This window comes from Pectinophora gossypiella, chromosome 23 (genome assembly GCF_024362695.1).
Source record: "Pectinophora gossypiella chromosome 23, ilPecGoss1.1, whole genome shotgun sequence".
Lineage (NCBI taxonomy): Eukaryota > Metazoa > Arthropoda > Insecta > Lepidoptera > Gelechiidae > Pectinophora > Pectinophora gossypiella.
In genome coordinates, this window is record NC_065426.1 from 8,524,363 (window position 1) to 8,548,027 (window position 23,665).

Sequence of the window (23,665 nt, forward strand, 5' to 3'; positions counted from 1 at the left end):
AGGGACCTTATCCAAAAACACGATAGATGGCGTTGTTCACTTTTAACGTGATAATTACCTATTTTCTCATTATTGTGGTACATAATCATTCAAAAATGTAATGGCAGAAGCATATTATATAAAACTAATGATGTTGCTACCTATATTGATTCTCTTCATTCTGATCAGAATAATAATGGATGGAAGTTGTAATTGTGCCTGGGTGTAATAAAAAGGGTCATCATTTATACCCAAAAACATAGATAAAAGATGCATAATAATATATGTCTGTTATCCATGAAATTAGAAGTTTAAACGAAGAAAAAACTTAACACCGCCATCTATCGTGTTTTTGGGGAACGCTAATTGGAAAGTCAGTGTAGTAGCTTAATCTCCCTTATTCAATGATAGTAGGTAACTTTAAACGCGTTTTGAAACCACACTCCGTCTCTGTTCTACCACTTTTATAAATTGCGCCACCGTTTTACTTGCCGAGCTCAAGAGAATATTCTTTTTATTTATACTACACTCGTTTAATTTATTAACGATGCGCCGGGGCCCTGTTTTATTCAGCTAATTTTATTTATTCTTCATCAGTGACGTAGCTAAAATGGGTGACACCCTGTCCGGATTTCATCCATCCGTTTGCATCCGTTTTGCTTCTTTTGGTTTGTGAAAAATGTAAATGATATTATCGTCTTGTTTTGTGTGTGGCGTCCTTTTATAATACATAAATAATTTCTATTCTATTCCAAAAAATGACAAAAAATGAAAAAAACACTTTGTGATCCCTAGTTTGGTTAGGACATTACAGGCTGATCACCTGATTGTCCAAAAGTAAGATGATCCGTGTTTTGGAAGACACGTTCGTTAAGCCGTTGGTCCCGGTTGTTATAATTACGTAGTCATTACATGAGGTCGTTCAAGGCCAGAGTGAACAGTCACCTTCTGGGCGAGCTCCATCTTAAGCCTTGTCAATGCCTTCGGGTAAGTCTGGGGCCAAGAGCAAACCCATCAAAGGGAAAAAATGAGTCATGTCAGGGGCCTATGGCGGCTCAATAATAACCCTGACACCAGGGTTGATGAGGTTCGTCCGCCTTTGTTAATCACCTCATTTTTTAATCATAAGGTTAATCCACCTCACAATCCACACGATAGAAGAAGAAGATTCTATTCCCTTTCGTAGTGTCATTTTCGTGAATATTCCGACAAAAAATTCCACTTAATAACAACTCAGAATCGTGGTCTGAATCATATCCCAAAGTTTTAATAAAATACCAGAAGTCAAATAACAGTTAAATTATGACCAAGCCCACGCTTTGACCTTTGATTTATTTCTTTTTCTAACTCAAATAATGTAGTTGTAAAGAACGAGGAGTGTTCATGTTTCCTCGATTATTCGACCACTATTTTGTTTGACTATTATGGCGTTCGGCAGCCGGCCAGCGCTGGCGTCGCGTCGCCGCGGCGTCGACGTCGTGTAGACGTTGCGCAGGCGCTGGCACGAAGACAACGCTCGAAAGACGCTAGTGTGGGGGGGTCTTTTTGAATGATATGGAAACGTTTTATAGAGTAGCTTCGTTTAAATACTTAATACAACTTATAACTTGAGTTCCTTTAAGGCAAGACTGAATAGGCACCCTCTGAGGAAGTCCATTACACCGTCAACACTTTCTTAACCTCTTGAAGAGGCAGAATGATGTCAAGAGCAAACTTATTCGTTTGAAAAAGATAGCTTGAAGCTTTAGTGACTGAGGTACTGTTGAAAATTGTTATACGCGCGAATGTGTTCAATTTTAATTTTATTACCTAGCTAGGTCTTTATTTTTGAATCGTTCGCTTCCATTTTGCATGCCAAAATAATATGTATATACTTTTTGATCTTGCAAATGACAAGTTCTGAATTGCTACGTGAAATGGGTATATATTTTGTAACATGACTTCTTATCGTGTGGGTTGTGAGGTGGAATACCAGCCTCATTACCCTGTCAGGGTTATGATTGAAAGCCAAAGGCCCCTAACGTCACTTGATGGCGAGTGATTTAAAAATAAGGGCCCGGGTGTCACCCCCAGCCGGGTACCCTAGCTACGGCACTCCTTCAGTTATTTATATTTATTTTTCATTGTTTGTCCCTGGAACTTTGTAAGGCAATAAGTAAGTTTCGTGTTTTAACGAGGCTTTTACATTTTTAAAGAGACATAAAAGGTAACAGACTTCGCTACTATTTTGAAAACATTAAATAAAGAACACTCAAGGTATATTAAAGTTCTTTAAACTGAGCGTAGCTTAGGGTGCTATTCTGGGTCCTTTTTTCTTTTTTTCTATAATAATTCCAACTAGAACTATTTCTGATACAGAGGAAATGTACTCAGTAGACTGCATAATACCGGAAACAGAAAAGTATTTTCATGTTTAAACTTTTTTAGAATGCGATTTTTCCGTAGTCGAGTTTTAGCTATTAAACTTTCTAGGTCTAGTTATTAAACTATCTAGCCCAGTTGGTAGAACGCTTACCTCTCACTTTGAAGCCGCAGGTTCGAATCCAGCACAGGCGTAAACCAATGATTTTTTTCGAATTCATGTTTTTGGATCATAAATGAAAACATCGTGAGGAAACCCACATTCCCCAGAAATGCATTTTCGGAGGTATGCGACCTAACCTGTATTGGGCAGGTTTTCCCTTCGCGGGTTGGAAGGTCAGACAGGCAATCACTTCTGTAAAATACCGGAGCTGTCAAATGTTCTGGTTAGGTAAGTGGACCCCGTGAAAACAGGATAATGCTAGGGAGATGATGAGGTAAGCATGACCCATCTTAGACCGCGTGTGATTATGGTCCAATGCATATACCTATCTCCCATGAAAAAAAAAACAATTTGTTTTATTAGTATCTAAGTGAGAGGGTGGTGATTAAAAGTATATTTTGATCGCAGGTTCCTCGTTTCAACGGCTCATCGTACCTTCGTCTACCGGGACTGGGCACCGCTGCACAAGCCTGGTTGGATATACAGGTAAATTGTTATTTTATCTTCTTCTTGCCGGTTCGAAACCCAGTACCGGACTTACACCAATATGTTACTAATTTACCTTAAGGGCGATTTTCACTAAGACAGTTGGCTCGACCATTATAGACGGCGATACGGCTCACGACCTGTCGCCCGTTAGTCTAACAGAAAGCTCGGTAAGGTGTGGGTACTTAGTTCATCTAGTGAAGGATGTACCGTACCGTATATATGTATAGAAAACCAGGTATGCTCAAAAGTAACAGCTAACATTTCAAGGTTAGCCCAGCTGACGTCATCCCACCCTGAGTTGCCATTTCGTAAAGAATAAATTACCCACAACCAATGTTTTTATATTTATTATTCAAGGAAATTTTGAACGTTTAGTAAAAGATTTACTTACAGTTTTTATTTAAATGTATGTTCTTGGAATGTTGGAGATACGAATTGAACGGTAACACTTACATCATCAATGGGCTAGCAATGACGGCATACCTGGTTTTCTTATACTATGGTATGTATATCAAAAGATGCATCTTACCTAATCTTGTGTCCTTTTTTTGATTGATTAGGTACCTACTTTTTTATTCTGAATTATTCGAAAGGCAGTCGCTACCTAGTGAAGAATTTAATAAGCGAATTCTTATATCTATAATCAAAAACTCCATTCAATATGCTGAATCAGGAGGAACAATGGATGAAAGTTCATCCCTTAATTTCAAAGGGGTTACCCAACCCTTTGTGCCTTTATGGTGCATTCAAACAAGAAGATATTGTGGATACCATGTAAGGACTAACTAATAGCGACTTAGCGAGTATGTAGGTATTGAATAAAAAATAATGCTGCATGTAGAAGGATAAAAAGATATTTTTATGATATTTCCCCACCGGGATTCGAACCCGAGGCCTCCGGATCGCGAGCCCAACGCTCAACCACTGGACCACGAAGACCGTAGTTTTTATTCTTTTTTAATATTGGCTTCTTTCAACTAAATGAAAAATACACATGTGCAGTGTACAGGAGATCCAGAAGTTTAGGCCAAATGATCGGTTGCGTAACCTAGGAACAAACAGACAGAAATACATGAGTTAGTAAATATAGTACTTTTTATAATACAAAATTAATAAGAAAAAACTAAAGTTTCAATGTAAGTACTTCAATAGAATATCTATAAAAGGGACTAAGTACATAAGATAATACATTGGTGCTAATTCCTGTAAATACCATCTAATTTTATTTTAAGTTATATCTGTCATTTTCTTATCCGCCGAAAAGGAAAGGGACGGGTAATCGACAAGCATAAAATTTATGGAACACACGTCAATTTTAAGCACAAATCTAAACCAACCGTCTAAAAATTTTACATCAGTCAATAACCCGACACATTCATTTACTCATTCTTCCTAAAATTAAGAGCTGTGAATCATCCGTCCCTTTCCTTTTCGACGGATATGAAAATGACGGATATAACTTAAAATAAAATTAGGCGGTGTCTCCAGGAATCGGGGCATTATACATATTAACACGACGAGGGATAAAGTTGGGCAAGAGATCATACAGAGGGTATTTAGGACAATTGTATTTTTCATACTGGCTCCCGTTTATTACGAGTCTGACTCTGTCAAATTATGTGATCTACTAAACTGACCGTCCGCATAGAATTAGGAACGCGGCTCAGCTAAGTTTACGTCACCCCCTCTCGTATTTAGTCTTCAATCATAATAATATAGCGTCAGACGTCACACACACAGGTGCGCGTGTACGATAACGTCAATGTGTAATGTCTGTGTAAAACGAGGTTTTTTGTATGAAGTGTCCGGGGTGGGATATTACTAAAGTCCACTGGTTTGGCATCGTGTGTAGACGCTAGTATAGACAAAGTGTGCTTCGTTTGTCCAAAAACTGAGTGGCGTAAGTTAAAACGCTTCAACGCTTGTAGTCGAATTGGTGTATTATACCTCTAATATAATTATGTGAAGCATCTTGCATAGTAAAGGCCAGGTAAAGTTTAGGTAAGGGACTGAAGTTTGAGGGCAGTGGCAGCCCTAGGGGTGTGAGACGAGGGGGGGGATAAAATCAGCCAAGACGGCCCACCCTGGCTGGCAGCCCCGGATCTACAGGGGAGTAACTGGTTTGGGCACACCTGTCCCTGTGGATCAGTCCTCTTAGCGGCCACATAAAACTCATACTTTTAATAGGACGTAAATTATATTTTTAAAAGATTTAACACGTTGAAAGTCCCCATACAATTTTTGACTTCCTTGTGTGTCCCGTATATCTATTATCATTTTAGTTTATTCAAAAAGTAAAGATGAATACACAGATATTTTTGATTATTATAATTTTAGTAACAGTGGCTGCAAGTTGTCTTTGATTACATGTGGCTCTGCCCACCCCATTAGGGATTACGGGCGTGAGTTTATGTATGTATGTATGTATTTACTAAACCTTCAGTGGATCAACCGCCCTTAGTGCGTGCTTGGTCGTTTCTAAGTGACCCATGTATGGGTCACAGACGTATGTAGCTAGTCCGTCATGACCCGTATATGGGTCACTGGACTGCCAACGCGTTAATTAGGTATATTTTGGTGGCCTCTCACCACCTAATATGTTACTAGGGCCGCCACTGTTTGTGGGTCCAAGTGGGTACCTACCCAAGGGGTGGGTATCTACCTAGATAGGGTTTAGGGAAATGAACCAAAAGTTGTAGCAACGACTTACATAAAGTCTCAATACCAAGGTACCTATTAGGCACGGCATAGAGAAAAGGTTGGAAAGGCTCTAACGCGCATTTTGTATGAGAACCGCTGTCGCCGGTTCAACCCCGCTCTCTTTTACTACTACTCCTGCAAACAGATAACTACGATAGCTCTACTGCCACTAAAATTCCATAGCTACTTTACTGACAATGGTGCTAATTCCTGTAAATACCATCTAATTTTATTTTAGGTTATATCTGTCATTTTCTTATCCGCCGAAAAGGAAAGGGACGGGTAATCGACAAGCATAAAATTTATGGAACACACGTCAATTTTAAGCACAAATCTAAAACAACCGTCTAAAAATTCGCCCGGGTTATTCATTTATTTACTCATTCTTCCTAAAATTAAGAGCTGTCAATCATCCGTCCCTTTCCTTTTCGGCGGATAAGAAAATGACAGGTATAACTTAAAGTAAAATTAAGAGATGTCTGCAGGAATCGGGGCCAATGTATATTTTATGTGATAGGCTGCAATTTTATCATTACTTTTCGTAAAATTGGGCATACAAAAGTTAAAGCACATAATAACGGGTTCTTACCGCGTTTAAATGGGGATATGAGACTCCCGATATTTCGACACTGTTGTTTAAACGCGGTAAGAACCCGTTATTATGTGCTTTAATTATGATAATAACCGCGTAAACTTAAAACAATGCATACAAAAGTTGTTTTTTTATTATGTTCACCAATAGATATTACGTCAGCACTTAAGTATTATAACAAGCTTGTTTTTTTTTTTACGTGACTTATTGTAGATTTGCCGCAGATGGCATTAACTACTTGGCCGGACAAATGGGGAGCGCTGAAGGCTCTCACCCGGTACAACGTTTAAGACAACAGGCCTGAGGGTGCCCAGTTGGGCGCGAACCTCGGCTCAGGGCGTCGTCTGAGAGGAAAAATATTTGAAAGAATTAATCGACCCTAGTGGGTCGATAGCGATAAGCGCTGAATGAGGGAAATCGTCGACCACGCCGGCGGGGTCGGTATCGGGGTCCTGAAGTGTTTGGTGTCGCGAGCTGATTGGCTGCCTCTATGGCTAGAGTAATCGGGTCGTCGGGATCGTATATTACGTCCTTCGGAACAAGCTTGCGTGTTAGGTATCTTAAATGCGTAAGCAATTATAAATAGGTAAACTCCGATTGTTGGTAGCTTTTTTGATAAATAGGCGATGATATTAAGATTTTTATCTTACCTACAGGATAAAGAGGGATCTTCTTGCATCATTGTCGATATTAGATTTTATTCCCTGCAGGTTATAATGCACAAGACGACCTTTTAATATCACGCGCGCTGCGTGAGTCGTAGTTTGCGGACGAGTGGAGTGCAAAGTTAAAGTATGAACTATTTGATCATACTTGTATGTGCGCGTTACGCGCTCTCTTGGGCCTTCCAACTTCTTTCTTCTATTCCGTGGTATTGGGAACTGTTAGGATTGGGGTGTAAGATTCCTAATGGCTGTGAGGGCTGGTTATCTGAGGCTAAAGCTGAGATGAAAAAGTCCAGAGAATTGTAAAACTCACTGAATTTAATTAAAATTCGTACAAAATGTTTACATTACAGTAGTTAAATGGAGAGCAAGAACGGAACTGAAGAGACAAAATGTTGTCACAGTAAAGAAAATATAAATTTAATGTTAGGGTTGCCAGCAGGTACCGGTTATTCACAACCATGCTATCATTATGTAGGTACCATGTATTGTGTGGATGGATTGGGTGAAGAAGGATGTGTGTGAAAGGTGTGAGTACTGAGATGACGACTGGCAGAGATGGATGGAAGAGGAATGCATGCTTCTTCTATCGTGTGGGTTGTGAGGTGGAGTACCAACCTCATCAACCCTGGTATCAGGGTTACTATTGAGCCGCCATAGGCCCCTGATATGGCTCATGTAACGACTACTTACTTACATCAGCAAGTAGTAACCGGGACCAACGGCTTAACGTGCCTTCCGAAGCACGGATCATCTTACTTTTTGGACAATCAGGTGATCAGCCTGTAATGTCCTAACTAAACTAGGGATCACAAAGTGTTTTTGTGATATGTACCCACCGAGATTCGAACCTGGGGCCTCCGGATCGTGAGCCCGACGCTCAACCACTGGACCACGGAGGCCGTTGCTGCACTGTGTTGCATGCATTGCAATGCATGCTGTGCTGTGCTCTTAGAGGATAAGGGTAGGTGGACGATGATGATTCTCCCACAACGTTGTGTTTCTATAATATGTATTTGTCTTTGAAATCGTATAGACATTTATTTTTAAACGTTTTGATATTCTTTTCCTGGAAATCCGTGCCAAAATGCCGCTGCGCCGCACCTGCGCCTACGACTTTATCCCAATTGGAAAAAAAAGTATTGGGATATACAAAAGTACATCCATTGCAAAAGGAACTAAGTAACCACGCCTAACCGAGCTTTCTTTTAGACCAACGTGAGAGTGAGCCTTAAAAGATCCACTTAAAACTCACGATCTTAAAGCATGTTAATATTAATCCTGTAATGGAGTTAAAAGCGATATTTTTTCATAAGTTTTCAAGTGAAACGAAGTTCATCGGGCGCCATGTTTTAAAAGGTTTCATAAATATAAATGCACGCTAAGAGACGCGTTTTTATGCTTTTAATAACTTTTAAGCAGAAGTTATTGCTTTAATTTAAGGAGCGTACTTTATTTATGCGATGGTGTAAACGGATTTTAGCGGGTCACGGAGTAACAGGCAAGATGGAAGGATAAAAAAAAAAAAAAAAAATTGTGCTTTAAAAACAAAAATCATTTAAAAATAGCTAAGGCATTATCTTTACGATAAGTTGAAGTCTACATGTAACTTTAGACTTATCGGTTTATGTAATATTAGTACTCAATATTCTAAATACCCGTCCGAGACAAAAAAAAAACAATTTTATTTTCACTTAAGACCCCGCAAACGATGGCGCGATGATCTCGATGGTTATTGCAAATAATGGATAGAGCTCGCACAGAACCAGAATACTTGGAAAGACATGGGGGAGGCCTTTGCCCAGCAGTGGGTTATACAGGCTAATAATAATAATTTTCACTTTGTGAGTTTCCCAAACAAAAAAAAAACATTAAAAATTATGTTTCAAAAACTAAAAACTTGACTACGAAAAAATCGCTCTCTAAAAAGTATGTAACAAGATGTATGTACCTACTCACATGTAATAACAGCATAACATAGCATAAGTTCACGACTATATCCCAATGGGGTAGTCAGAGGTACATCCATTGCAAGATGAACTATGTACCTCGATGATCTTTCTGTTAGACCAACGAGGTAAGCCATTATAACATATTCAAAGAGTTCATAATAACGTATGACTTGCTTAAGTAAGTATTAACAATCAATAATAATTAAAAACTTTTCAAATGTACGCAACAAGTACGGGACTTAATGTTTCATTTGAAATTATGAACTCAAAGTCTTTATAACTTAGTTTACAGACGGTTGCCTCTTACATAAAGTTGTTTTAAGTAATATTTAAGTAAACACAACGTTAGGTTTCGTTTACAATGAGTACACTTACGCGGCTGCGGAAGCGAGAGCGGACGAGACATTCGATATTTGAAATATTTTAATTCGGTCTTATTCTAGCCATAGAATAAATAAATTCTACATTTAAAACGATAATTCCCCCCCCCCCCCCCCCCATCTGGGTCTTGCTTTAGTCTTAAATGGCCGTATGCTACTAAGGAGTGAGGAGGAACGCGTTAACTGTTTATCTGTCTCACTCGCACTCACTCGGTTAGAATGAGATTTTTAAACGAAGTATCCGCGGTGTGTCCTCATGCTAATTATCTTATTTTTTAACGGCTAAGAGGTCTCAGTGTTCCCCATTTATTTTCAAGTGGATCGAATCCAGCACAGGTCCAAACCAATGATTGTCGAACTTGTTTTCAAATTCATGTTTGGATCATAAATGATTGTCACGTGCTCAGCGGTGAAGGAAACATCGTAAGGAAACCCACATTCCCAAGAAATGCATTTTCGAAAGTGACCTAACCTGTATTGGGCTGGTTTTCCCTTCGCGGGTTGGAAGGTCAGACAAACCGGTCCTGTCAAATTCGCAGGTTTTGTAAGCGGACCCTGTGAAAAACAGGATTATACTATGGAGATGATGAAAAGCCGGAGCCGGGTACATGCGACAACCATGAGCGGTGGGCAAGGAAATTCACGCATTGGGTATCTCATGACGGGTATTGGCGTCGTACTTTCCGGAGTTCGCAAAGGGAAGGCCTTTACCCAGCAGTGGAATCTTGTAGGCTAGATTATATTAGTAATTACCAGCCGAAGCAAATCGTCAAAAAAACATCTTTCTGATTATACGTATTCTTGCAACTAATCACGCCCCCGCTTCCGCTGGTAATGAGAATCACACTTATGTTGTGCGCCTGCCAAGATAGAAAAGCAAACTCGCGTTCGTGCACATATCGACGGTTGCGTAAACATTTTGTCAGGAGATTATATTAGGAGTATTTGGTGGCCGATACCTAACCACATTACAAGTAGAAAATATAGAAAATTGATAGATACGTTCGAGTTATACAGGGTATTAGTGACATCGTAACAAATATTGAGAGGGATGATTCAGCTCATTATTCCGAGTTAATATCAAGTTTTCTTTTTCAAAATGAATGTTTTTTTTGTGTTTTCTTTTTTAATTATTTTCTATTCTAAGTATAAATACTTTTGCGTTGGAAAATTCCACTTGAGCTGAATCATCCCCCTCAGTATTTGTTACGATGTCACTCACACCCCGTACAAGTACGTATGGGTGTTATTGACACCGTAACGAATACTGAGGGGGATGATTTAGACCATGATTCTGAGTTGATAACAAGTGGAATTTCCTCTCGGAAAATTCATGTAAATATTTGTGTTTTTTTCGTTATATTCAGTTCTATACTTTTGCGACGGAAAATTCCGCTTGATATTAACTCAGAATACTGGTCTGAATTAGCTATCAAAGTTTTCGTTAGGACGCGATATCACTACCACCCTGTATATATTTTCTTCGCGCAGCGACCCAAAAATTGGCCTTGGCCTCACAATACAATATTTCAATAATACGAAACCGAAATGTTATTTCCTGTATTATATTATTTACTTCTCAGATAGTTGGGAGAGCCGTGGTAGCCCAGTTGGTAGAACGCTTGCCTCTCACTTAGAGCTCGAAGGTTCGAATCCAGCACAGGCCTAAACCAATGATTGTGGAATTTGTTTTTGAATTCAAGTTTGGATCATAAATTGTTATCACGAGCTCAGTGCAAACGCACATTTCCGAGAAATACGTTTCGGAGGTATATGACCTAACCTGTATTGGGCTGGTTTTCCCTTCGCGGGTTGGAAGGTCAGATAGGCAGTCGCTTCTGTAAAAACCGGACCTGTAAAATCAGGTTGAAACGGAATAATACTAGGGGGATGATGTTATATCTGAATCTGGCTGAATATAAAGGCTTACTGCTCCTACTATAGCAACATATTATACATCAATGTATTTAAAACTACCCGTCTCTCTCTCTTACAGATCACCCTGAAACCCACCAGTGGAGATGGACTGGTGTTGTACAACGCGGAGCACGCGAGTGGAGATGGTGACTTCTTCTCACTCCACCTGCGCGACTATTACGTGGAGTTCGCCTTCGACCTGGGCTCGGGGATTGCTTTAGTCAGGTATGTCTTTCATCATAATGAGCCTATATGCGTCCCATTGGGCACAGGCCTCCCCTCTATCAACCGGAAGGGGGTATGGAGCATACTCCGCCACTGGTCTACTGCGGGTTGGTTGAGGTTTTTTACAGTTAATAGCCGGGACCAACGGCTTAACGTATCTTCCGAAGCGGAACCATCTTACTTTTTGGACAATCCGATTCAAGCCTACAAAGTTCTTACCTAACAAAGGAGTCTCACAAAGTGATTTCGTCAACGTCCCCAGGGGGGTTAAAATGGCCAAATCGAAGCAATTCATCTAAAAAAGCAATATTGCTATTTGACATTTGTTTGCATTGCGCACTTTCATTTATAAGCGTAAATGAATTGAACTGAATTGCTTCGATGTGGTCATTTTAACTCCCCTGTACGGTCACGAGCATTAATTAATATGTATACACTTTGGTACCGTGTCACATTAACTTTTTTGACAATTTGAACTGTAAGTCTCATTAAATGTCAAATTATGTTAGTGCGACAGAGTCCTAAAGTAGGTACATTATATTGCTCATGACTGTACACAGTCTTAACACTGAACTGTCAGTTTATTACTTTTATGTAAGTAGATAAGATTCCGTCGACGAACGTACATAAAAGCGACTTCCGTTCCTCTACGGAGGTCACAGAATAAAATATCTTCGGGAATTTGGACTGTTATTCCCCCGTACCATAGATACTTATAAATTTTCTTGAGGTAGGTAAGGACAAAATATTAAACATGTTTATATTCTTAATTCTACTGGACTAACCTAATATATCATCACGTTTGTATCCTCGAAGGGGTAGCCAGGAGTGTTTAATGCATCTACTCCTCGCCAGTTATATTTCAATCCATGGGATTACATGTAATGGGGGAGAAATATCCCATTGCCCTTAACCGGGCACAAATCCTGAAAACCACGTAATATCAATTATCTATGATCTAAACATGAATTCAAACTCATAAAGTCGAATTCAGTGGTTCAGTGGTAGCTTTGGACTAGACATTATGTTTAACATAACAATGTAGGCTATGGAGCCTGGCCTAATATTTCGCTTTGCAAGCTGTGCTCGTGGCTTGGAGCCAAAAGCCTGTACCACAGATTAAATAGACTGCTTACATCTGGCTGAATATAATGTAAGCCTTTGCCTAGCTTGGAAGATCCTTTATTTATGTTCCTCCCCCATGTTAGCACGTAACTACTACGCTACGGTCCGAGATTATCAATAAGTTTTTGAGAGTTCTTAGACTGTAAAAATAAATCGATTTTATTTTAAAACAAGATTGGAATTCGTACCACAGATTAAATAGACTGGCTGAATATAAAGGCTTACAAGCCTTTGCCTAGTTTTTTGTAAAAATAAATCATTTTTATTTTAAAACAAAATTAGAATTCAAACTTCTTATTTTAAATTTAAATGTTTATTTGTGAACTTTTCGTGTTTTGCCATTTTTAACATGAGCTGAATCATTTCCCTCAGTGTCTCTTTCAACCTAAGTTTTCTCATCTAAAACTGAGAGGGATGATTCAGACCGTAATTCTGAGCTAATATCAAGTGGAATTTTCTGTCGCAATACTCATGAAAATATTACTGTTCTTTTATATTATTTTCAATCCCATACTTTTCCGACTTGAAAGTAGCACTTGATATTAAGTCAGAATAATGAGCTGAATCATCCCCCTCAGTATGCGTTACGGTGTCACTAACACCCTGTATACCTAACATGGTTATAAACACAACTTAAATTAATTTGCAGATCAGCCTATACACTGGAGCCTAACACATGGCATCGCATATCAGTGAGTCGCTCGGGTCGTCGCGCGTCGCTGCGAGTGCGGTCGATGTCGATACACGACGCGACAGACGCTACGCGATCAGTCGTGTATCGGGGGCCGGCGCGACATCTCACGTTGAAGCAACCGATGTTGTTAGGGGGGGCGCCGCATCCGCTGCCGCCCAGACTGGCGTTGAGGAGGTCTTTCAGTGGGTGTGTTGGACAAGTAAGTTAAAAATAATACTTATACGTAATTTTAATGGGTCGCAAAGGACTTTTGACCTCCGAACAGAGATGTACCGTTCAAGAAAGTTCCCAGGGTTCAACATACTTATTAGCCTAGTTGCTCAGCCAAGGCAGCTTGGTAGCCCAGTTGGTAGAACGCTTGCCTCTCACTTTGAGATCGCAGGTTCGTATCCAGCACAGGCCTAAACCAATGAATGTCGAATTTGTTTTCGAATTCATGTTTGGATCATAAATGATTAAGAATCACGTGCTCAGCGGTGAAGAAAACCATCGTGAGGAAACCCACATTCCCGAAAAAAGCATTTTCGGAGCTATGAGACCTAACTTGTAATGGGCTGGTTTTCCCTTCGCGGGTTGGAGGTCAGACAGGCAGTTGCTTCTGTAAAAACCGGATCTGTCAAATCTGCAGGTTAGGTAAGCGGACTCTGTGAGAAACGGGTTAATGCTAGGGGGATGAGATAGGTGTACTTATGAAATACAGAAATGATTAAAAAATTATGATAATGCATTTCCAGTTGGTGATAAACGACGAGGAGCTGGCAGTGGTATCGACTGCTCTTGGCGGCGTCAATGTGGACAATTGTGAAGAACCACGGAACAACTCTTGCAGGTGATTGATCAATATATCTACGTACATACATACATAAACTCACGCATATTTCCACCGGGCAGAGACTACAGAATTCCATTTGCTTCGGTGTTGACACACTTCTCTTGCTTCCTCCACATTCATCAATCGCTTCATACACGCACGCCGGGTCAGATTAGATCGTACTAAAGCTTTTCTAAGGACATCTCCAATTTGGCAACCCAACCCAACCATTTGGCGAATTGGCATTCTGCAATTTGGGATTTCATCAATACAGGCTGTTAGTGACATCGTAACGAATACTAAGGGGGATGATTCGAACGATGACTCTGAGTAATTATCAAGTGGAATTTTCCGTCGCAAAATTCATGATTTTTCATGACGGATTTTCTAATCCTTTTCTTCTGTTACAGTGATAGAAACCTCTGCAAGGAAACTTTGGAACCGATACCTATCTACCCTCACAACATATCAGTAAACGACATCCACCACTCAATAGTCGCCAAAAAGGGTTTCAGATCAAAACCCCACAAATCCAAACAGAAGAAACACTCACAACACATCCACATGGAAAAGTACAAGAAGAAGTTTTACGCCATAAAGAAACACCAGTATATGTCGGACATGGCCAGAAGTAACGATATAGTGACGGAAGGACCAGGTTATGATGGACAAACGTACATGCAAGTGAAATATTTGAACGAGAATGAAATTAATTGGGGCGACACAAACACATATCCTAGTTTTATTGGAAAGGACAGCTTCATTCATATTGATGATGAAGAAACTATGAAGAGGTAAGTAAGAGGAAAATACTGATACGCTCAAAGTATAAGTGTAACCTTCGGTATAAAACTGATGTACCTACTTTGAAAGAACAGTGGGGTTAAAAAGGCCACATTGAAGCTAATAGAAAATCGAAGCTCTTGACATGTCTCAAAAATTTCGAATGAACAGGAGGAGGACCAGATGGTGCAATAGTTAACTTTAGTTAAATGCTCGCCCCACATTGACAAGAGCTTCGGGTTCAAGTCCCGTCCGAGTCAGTTTTTTTTTTGCGATTGAATTATCTCTTTGTGAGTTTCCCTATAAAAGCAAGTGCTATAAAAACCAAAATCACAGGTTGCCTGGAAGAAATTTCTGCATGACCATTAAAGCCGCCTGTTGTGCCTTTCCGTATCTGTTGTCCTTATTTCTATTCATATCTTGCGTCCAATGTGCTCAATAAAACATTTTATAGATAGATAATGGCCCCGATTCCTGCAGACACCTCCTAATTTTACTTTAAGTTATACCTGTCATTTTCTTATCCACCAAAAAGGAAAGGAACGGATGATTGACTGCTTTTAAGGAAGAATAAGTAAATTACAACAACAGAGTTACGAGTTAATGAAAAACCCGGGCGAATCAAAGAGGCATCTCGCTGCTATGCAAACCGTTTGATGTGTGCTGTCAACATAATTCTGTCGGGTTATTAGCCAATGTAAATTTTATAGGGTTGTTTTAGATTTGTGCTTAAAATTGACGTGTGTTCTGTAAATTTTATGCTTGGCGATTACCCGTCCTTTTCCTTTTCGGCGTATAAGAAAATGACAGTTATAACTTAAAGTAAAATTAGATGGTGTCTACAGGAGTTAGCACCAATATATATTATCTATTATTCCAAAATTCAAATTCAAATTACAACTACAATTTTATAATTTTTGACACCTGCATGTATGAACCTACACAGCTTCTCAATAAATGTTTCTTGTTCTTGAATTCAAAATTATTTATTTGTCCAGGTTACTAAGCTACACGCTGGATATAAACATCAGGTTCCGGTCGGTGTCCCCCAATGGGCTGCTGGTGTGGAGTGGCCGCGCCCCCCTGGCTACTCCTGGGGACTTCCTGTCCCTCGCTGTCGAGAACTCTGTCCTTGTGTTCAGGTGAGGAATGAAGATAGCCCTGTTTGAAGAACGCGGGACATACATCGTAGTCCTCAGTTCGAATCGCGGCTCGAGCTCTAAACCACCAATCACCAATTTATTCATTTATTTATTTATTATATACTACATCAACAGCAGTACATACACAAACACACAATATAAAATACACATAGGAAAAGTTCCGGTATGCCTGCCAATTATAGACGCAAACAACACTGATAATAAAAAGTATAAACTAAAGTTAGCAAATTAAAAAGAACAATAATTGAAAATAAAATTAAAAAAAAGAAAAAACATAGATCGTCTAAATTTTATTTTTTTCCAATTTGGTTTTTTAAGGCATTTTTATTTTAAATCCCATGTATAGTCATGAGCAATATAATGTACCCACTTTAGGACTCTGTCGCAGCAACATATTTGATATTTAGAGATTTACAGTACAATTTGTGAAAAAATATCATGTGACATCCGTCGCACTGTTGGGCACAGGCTTCCCCTCAATCAACCAGAGGGGGAATGGAGCATACACTGCGAGCTGGCTAAGGTGTTTTTACGGGTAATAGCCGGAACCAACAGGTTAACGTGCACTCCGAAGCCCGAAAAAAAAAAAAAAAAAAAATAATCTTCTATTCCGACAAACAGCTTAAGTCAGGTTTTCGGTCAATTATTCAACATCACTAATTTAAGAGGCACGCTCTCGTCGGTGTCGCATTCTCCATGCTACTTTTTTAGGGAAAAATAGGGCAGTGGTTTCCCTCTTGCCTTCCGCCCCGCAGTACTTCGTCTGACGCGAGTGGGATGGCGCCCAGAGTAGTCTATTTCAATTATTACTCATTTCGAAATAATTACAGACTAATATCGGAATGTTAAATTGCCTAGAGCAAAACCTAGAGGTTGTTATCTTCATACAAGAAAAAAAAGTAATGTAATTTGAACCACTAATAATGATATTTTCAGATACGACCTCGGCAGCGGCGAGGTGGTCATCATAGCCAACCACACCAAAGTCGACGATGGTCTGTGGCACAGAGCACGAGCAACAAGGTACTATTAATTTCTCTTCATTGTACACATAATATTTCATTAAGGACAAGAAAACAAAAAGTGGACTTTCTTCCAGGTGTGAGAGGTCAATAAAAGTGGGAAGACACAAAGTATACAGAAAAAAAAAACACATACACACACACATATACATACATACATACATACAGGGTGTTAGTGATATCGTGACGAAGTCACCAACACCCGTATAGTAACAGTAAGATGTTTTTTCCAGAAACCGCCAAGCAGGTGTTCTTGAGGTAGACGGCCTGGGTTCTGTTGGGAAAATATCGCCTGGGAAGCTAAAACAACTCAACACCGAGAACGGACTTTATATAGGTAAGTATTTCATCAAAAAAAAAACATAAAAAAAAGTAAAAGATAAAAATAAAGGATAAAAATTATTGAATTAAGTACTTGTTGTGCATTCTTCTACCGTGTGGATTATGAGATTACCAACCCCCTCAACCCTGATCTCAGTGTTATTATTGCGCCGCCAAATGCCCCTGACATGGTTCATGTAACGACTAATACTTACTTACATCAGTAAGTAGTAATCGGGACCAACGGCTTACTTTCAGACAATCGGGTGATCAGCAATTTCCTAAACAGCTTATACACGTCCCACTGCTGGGCAAAGGCCTCCCTCCCCATCAATCAACCGGAAGGGGTATAAAAAAAGCTTAAAAAAGAGTAAAGGATAAAAATGAAGGATAAAAATTATCGAATTAAGTACTTGTTGTGCATTCTTCTACCGTGTGGATTATGAGATGGATTACCAACCCCGTCAACCCTGATCTCAGGGTTATTATTACGCCGCCAAATGCCCCTGACATGGTTCATGTAACGACTAATACTTACTTACATCAGTAAGTAGTAATCGGGGCCAACGGCTTACTTTCGGACAATCGGGTATCAGTTCGCAATTTCCTAAACAGCCTATATACGTCCCACTGCTGGGCACAGGCCTCCCATTAATCAACCGGAAGGGGTATGGCGCATTCTCCATCACATTGCCTTGGAAAATGTCCCCACCGGGACTCAACTACTGGACCGCGGTACGTGCATTTAATGTTTTCTAATCTGTCGTTTTCTTTTGTAGGTGGTTTGCCTTCAATAGAAGTGAATACTTCGGGCAAATACAAGAGCGGCCTCGTGGGTTGCGTCTCGCAGATATCCCTGAGTGGAGACTTCGACATACCTCTGTCCTTGTCTAAACTCCCTCACACGATCACCAACAACGTCGGAAGGTGTACACCATAAAAGTGGGCCTTTCATTTAAATGAACCCTCATAGTTCATTTAAGTGAACAAGTTCATTTGTTATTAGCGCTAAAGATGACGGTTCACTTAAAACGAAATTCGAACTCATTTCTTATTTCATTTTTAAATGAGTTCTTCTCTTAAAAGTTTTAAATGAACTGTCTTACTTATTGCGTGTAGTGATAGGTGTGTTTTAATTAATAGACTCATTCATTGGTTTATTAAAATAAGTTCGTTTAGCATTTTTTGTTTGAATTTAACAATGAATGACCAATTAATTTATATACTCCGTACCTACATATCAATGTAAAAATTATAATATCGGAGGCAATAAAATAATAACAATATTATGAAATTTTACACTTTTTATAACATTAATTGCCATCAATACAATTTCAAATTGTTTCATTTTGAAAATGAATGAACATATAAATACTCTAGTCAATTTAGTATTAAGTCACTGTGAACTGCGACCTATGGATTCCTCTGTCTTGGTATATTTCCTTCGGTTTCTTTACTTTCCTTTTAAATGAACTTCTTTTAAATGAAAAAACCTATCTCTTAGTTTTTGTACGAACGATGAAATAACTTTTCAAAGTGCTTTACTATCTAGTAGATATGAAAAAAAAACTATTTGTAATGTTATATTAAATTAATATTAAATTCTAGATGTACGAGTGGTTTGCACGCGTTCCGATTTCATTTGTCATTTTGATTTGATAGATAATCACAATTTGTTACAATCGTGAGTGTATTTTATATAAGTAGTTCAATAAACGCTTTGTCATGGAACGGGTATTTACTTAGCTTATTTACAAAACTTTGATTTCTTTGGAATCTTTACGCTTAGCAGTATTTCCAGTAATTTTGTCCTGTAAACTTGAATCCTACAGATCACGCTACAGAAACGAGAAACAACATCCTTAAACGTCACATTAGCATTAGACTCTGAATGAAATTAACACTGACGAGAATTAATTAATTGTGAATCATATACATAGTATGATCTTTTCCTCTTGCAAAAATTGTCAAACGTATTTTTGTGACACAATGGAGTCTTGTACTAGATTCAAGATAAATTATGATTAAGTACTAAATAAAGACAAATCTAGAACTAACGAAAATCATTTTTTTCCTACTTAACTTATTTATGAATTTTAATCAAGAAACACGTAATAAGTCGGACATTTTATAATGTTTTACTATGACGTCACAGTGTACTTTTTCATACAAATTCCATAGTAATTTCGTGATTCTACGTTTAGTGAAAAGTAACTGATTTGACTAGTTGAAAACTAGCCTTTTTATATATAGTAGCAACTCTAATACATTTTTAAAACTCAACCTTGCCCGAGACGTTAGAGATTTGGAATCTGATATAGAAAATGGACCTCTTGGGTTTTAAAATAAACCTTCTGTAAGTATAATCATTAAAATTATTTTTTCATTATATTTTTCATTTTTAAAGTTAGAATCACGACGCAAACGAAGTCGCGGGCAGACATCTAGTATTTTAACCGACTTCAAAAAAGAAGAAGGTTAAGTCTAACAGTAAATCAATTCAATGTCTATTTAACTAATTATAATATGACTAATAAATATATACTTAATTTGACTAATAACATTTAAATGTTTTAAGATTTTTGGAATGACTTTTGAATGTATAGAACTTTATGATTTTAAAGGCTTAATTTAAAGAAAATTTAGAGAGAGATTCTGAAATAAGGTTTCCAAAAATCATAAAACAATATATTTAATTTATTTTTATTATTATTGTGAACAATGATCTTTTCTGTATTTTAGTTAGTAGATACCCTTTCTATGACACTGGACACAAGATAAAATTAATAGCATTTGTATATCAAAGTTTTCATACGACTGTGAATTAGATGATTGTAAGTAGCTAGTTCATGATACCATACGTACTTTACGAGCGAGTTTAACTGCTTCAGAAATCAGAAATCATTTATTCGCTTAGGATAGGTACAAAGTTCTGATACCAATGGTGCCTATTCGGACGGACACAAACTTAACCTAATTTTAGTTTGCTAGCTCTTAAACTACTGCCGTCCTTCACTTACAATACGTGCAAGAAAGAGAAGCAGCTAGTTTTAGTACTGTCAGGTTGAACTGTCAAACTAAAATCAGGTTAAAGTGTGCGCCCGAATAGGGTCCAATATCGCTCCCCATTTACTCGGCCAAGTTAAGCAAGTGTATAATAAGTCACGTCAAAAACAGCTTTGTTTTCATTAGGATTTGCAAAAGACAGATAATTGGTTACATGACTCTTCTACAAGTTGAGGTATATGTCTATAAATGTTTAGGTGATTTTTTTCTCTTAGAGTTGACAACTTATTAGTAAGAATGTCACTAAACTATGATGGCTCGACCATTATAGACAGCGATACGGCTGATACGATACCTATCACGTTGGTCTAACAGGAAGCTCAGTGAGGTGTGGGTACTTAGTTTATCTTGCAATGGATGTACCTTTCTCTACCCCAAATGGGATATAGTCATGAGCTCATGTTATGTTACTTAACTACGGCAAAAGATCGCGTGGTCGCTCACCAACTAGATGGACTGATCAAGTGAAAGACTCGTCAACATCCAAGTTCTACACAGTAGTAAGGGAAGCGCTGGATAGGAAACGGTGGAGGCAGATCATCCGTTCCAGGTGCAACCCTGATGCTGACCACGATCCTCAGATATGAGGGACCGACCCAAGAGAGAGACGGCTGAAATGAAATTCATAACTTGTATAGACAATCTTGATTCTTGGAAATCTGAAAATAGTCTTAAGAGATTCGCTCGTAAAGTCTGCCCCACAAATATTATTAATTGAGCTTTTTATACCATAGGTAAGTGTTAAGCTCTGATTTACACATGCTTCGCTTGGAGATGTTCCCAAGATGATAAAAATATTTTAGCACCACTCTAGTCAATAATCATAGAATATATTTATCTGGTAGATAATTTTAAATGCGCTTTATATGTATAAAATGGGATATACCTATCCGATTTTAGAGGAATAGGTGCTCTTACACGATGTATGTTCAAAAATTTGATAGAATTGTCGATATATAAATACTAATCAAAACTAATCATTATCTTATCAAACTAACTTTCATGAACAAATATCATTATGTACAGCCGAGTAAAAAAATAATAAAAAAACTTTATGGCATAAAAACTAAGACTAAGGCACAGAAGACAAAATGATAAATTTGACCTTATCGGTATCCAAGCAACAATCTCAACTAGTGACCTTCAAGATGATTGGAATGCGGTCTACGAAGGGTCTGTTGCAAGTTTTTATGCTCCGAAAATTCATGGGTCAGTAACGATATCATAAAACAATGTAAGTGCTTATTGTATTATGGCAGCCAAATAGGAAAAACACCGCCTTTTTGCTAGGCTGTACCTATTACAAATGAATATAAGTACTTCATACTTAAATTACAAATTCAGTTTTGATTACATTAAGTACACATAGCGCGTCTGAAATATATTATAAATGCTATTAAAAATGTATAAAAACTCATTAGTGTTAAGAGCATAAATTCCATTTAAAATCTCAAAATATATTTTCTCCCTATGAATCCTGTTAGGGCTTCATTTTCACCAATAATTTCTGTCAATTATAATAGTATATTTAACATTTCACAGGGTGTGGAAATTATTTACATAATTACATATCTTCATGTTAATTTTGATGATTGCAAAATAATTATTTGGCGTGTCTAAAATATGGAAGCTAGTATATGTTCATGTGAAATTTCTTTTCGTGTTTTAGATGTACCTACACAACACTTATATTCGCGTTTGTAAGAGCACAATAATTTAGCGCATATCAATTGTACTTTCCAGGCTACCTCACAAACAAACAACAATATAGGTGGCGCTGTAGAGATGAATAACAGACATATGCATCTCTTATCTTTGTTTTTGAGTAATAATGATGACCCTTTTCACAACACATCTTCCGCCATTATTTGGCTTACCTAAATAAATAATACACCCAGGCTAATAAGATACATTCAAGAAAGATAACAAGTTAATAACTCAAATAATAATCTATATATAAAAAAAAACATATTTCACAGTTATTTTACATTTTACCTGAAACCTGAAAAATGTGTTCATAATATTTCTCTATTGCCTATCTGTCCAATAAGTTTTTTTTCATTGAAAGAAGCTTATAATATGCACTCAATATACGTTAAATATCAAATTATTATCAACAAATATCATTTTAAATGAAATAATTAAACTCTGACTGCTTTTATATGACTTTTAAATGAACTTATGACGTCGCGTCGAAAATTTTATAGATATTGAAATAACCAATGGTGAGGGGTCTTATTTTTGAATCGGTCGCCTTCAACTAGCGTGCGAAAATATCTAATACCTATCTCAACTTGCAAATGACAAGTTTTGATGTGCTACGTGAAATTGGTATGTGTTTATTGATGAGTATTCATTTAAGGCGAGCTATTCACAAATAGGTCTAACTCAGAAGGCAAAGAAAATCGCAATTATCTTGTGGTAACTATAACTTAGATCAGCCTTCTAAAATAGATATCAGCAGTGTAAAAGTTATCACCCGGCCTTCTTTCTTCTGACTTTATCAGTAAGTTTAAATTTAGAAAGAATTGGCAAATAAAATAAAGATTCATTTTCGCCAACTTAACAAAAATTAAACGAACTCACACACAAAAGTTCATCACCGCAACTTCTATTAAATTTTTGATAGCGACTCTAAATTTAAGTTACGTAATTTAATTAAATGTAGAACTACATGTGAAATACGAATAGCTTGATTAGCGTTAGTTTTGTATGTGAAACCTGTCCGTTGTATTATACGCCGTTATTTGTACAAAATTATATCAATAAAATATAGTAAAAAATGTTTTAGACATTTTCCTTTCTGGTAGCATTTATGGCTTAAGTACCTATCCAGAACGCTAAAAAGGCCACTTTGAAACAATTGATTTAAAAAGCTTGCAATTTGACAGTTACCCATATAAAAGTAAGTGTGTAATGGGCAGGAGGGTGATGTTTTTTTTAGATGAATTGCTTTAATGTGGCCTTTTTAATCTCCTAAGTAGTTCAAATACGAGTTGGTAGGAGATTTTTGTACCAACCTTTCTTCTCAACCATAACTGGTTCTGAAGCAGTAGTAACTTGATATATCATCAATAATTTAAGAGCCACGCATTTGTTGGTGTAGCATTCTCCATTCTCGTGGGATCGACTGCTTAACGTGCCCTCCAAAACACAGATTATCTTGCTTTCAGACTATTTCAGACTATGAATAAATAAATAAATAAATATTGGGTGATCAGCATGCAATGTTATATCCAAATTTAGGGATCACAAAG

At 37.8% G+C, this 23,665-nt stretch overlaps 1 protein-coding gene across 1 annotated transcript in view; it reads left to right on the forward strand.

The window, feature by feature from the left end:
- The window catches only part of LOC126377509 (pikachurin-like), a 250,069-nt gene extending 226,876 nt beyond the window's left edge, over window positions 1-23,193 (forward strand). Inside the window, exons 11-19 of the mRNA XM_050025256.1 lie at window positions 2,912-2,989; window positions 11,278-11,423; window positions 13,198-13,441; window positions 13,977-14,071; window positions 14,464-14,847; window positions 15,835-15,978; window positions 16,936-17,022; window positions 17,255-17,358; window positions 18,122-23,193. Coding sequence (XP_049881213.1) covers window positions 2,912-2,989; window positions 11,278-11,423; window positions 13,198-13,441; window positions 13,977-14,071; window positions 14,464-14,847; window positions 15,835-15,978; window positions 16,936-17,022; window positions 17,255-17,358; window positions 18,122-18,282 — 1,443 coding nt within the window. The 3' untranslated portion in view covers window positions 18,283-23,193. The remainder of the gene's footprint in view (window positions 1-2,911; window positions 2,990-11,277; window positions 11,424-13,197; window positions 13,442-13,976; window positions 14,072-14,463; window positions 14,848-15,834; window positions 15,979-16,935; window positions 17,023-17,254; window positions 17,359-18,121) is intronic.
- The last annotated feature ends 472 nt before the right edge of the window (window positions 23,194-23,665 follow it).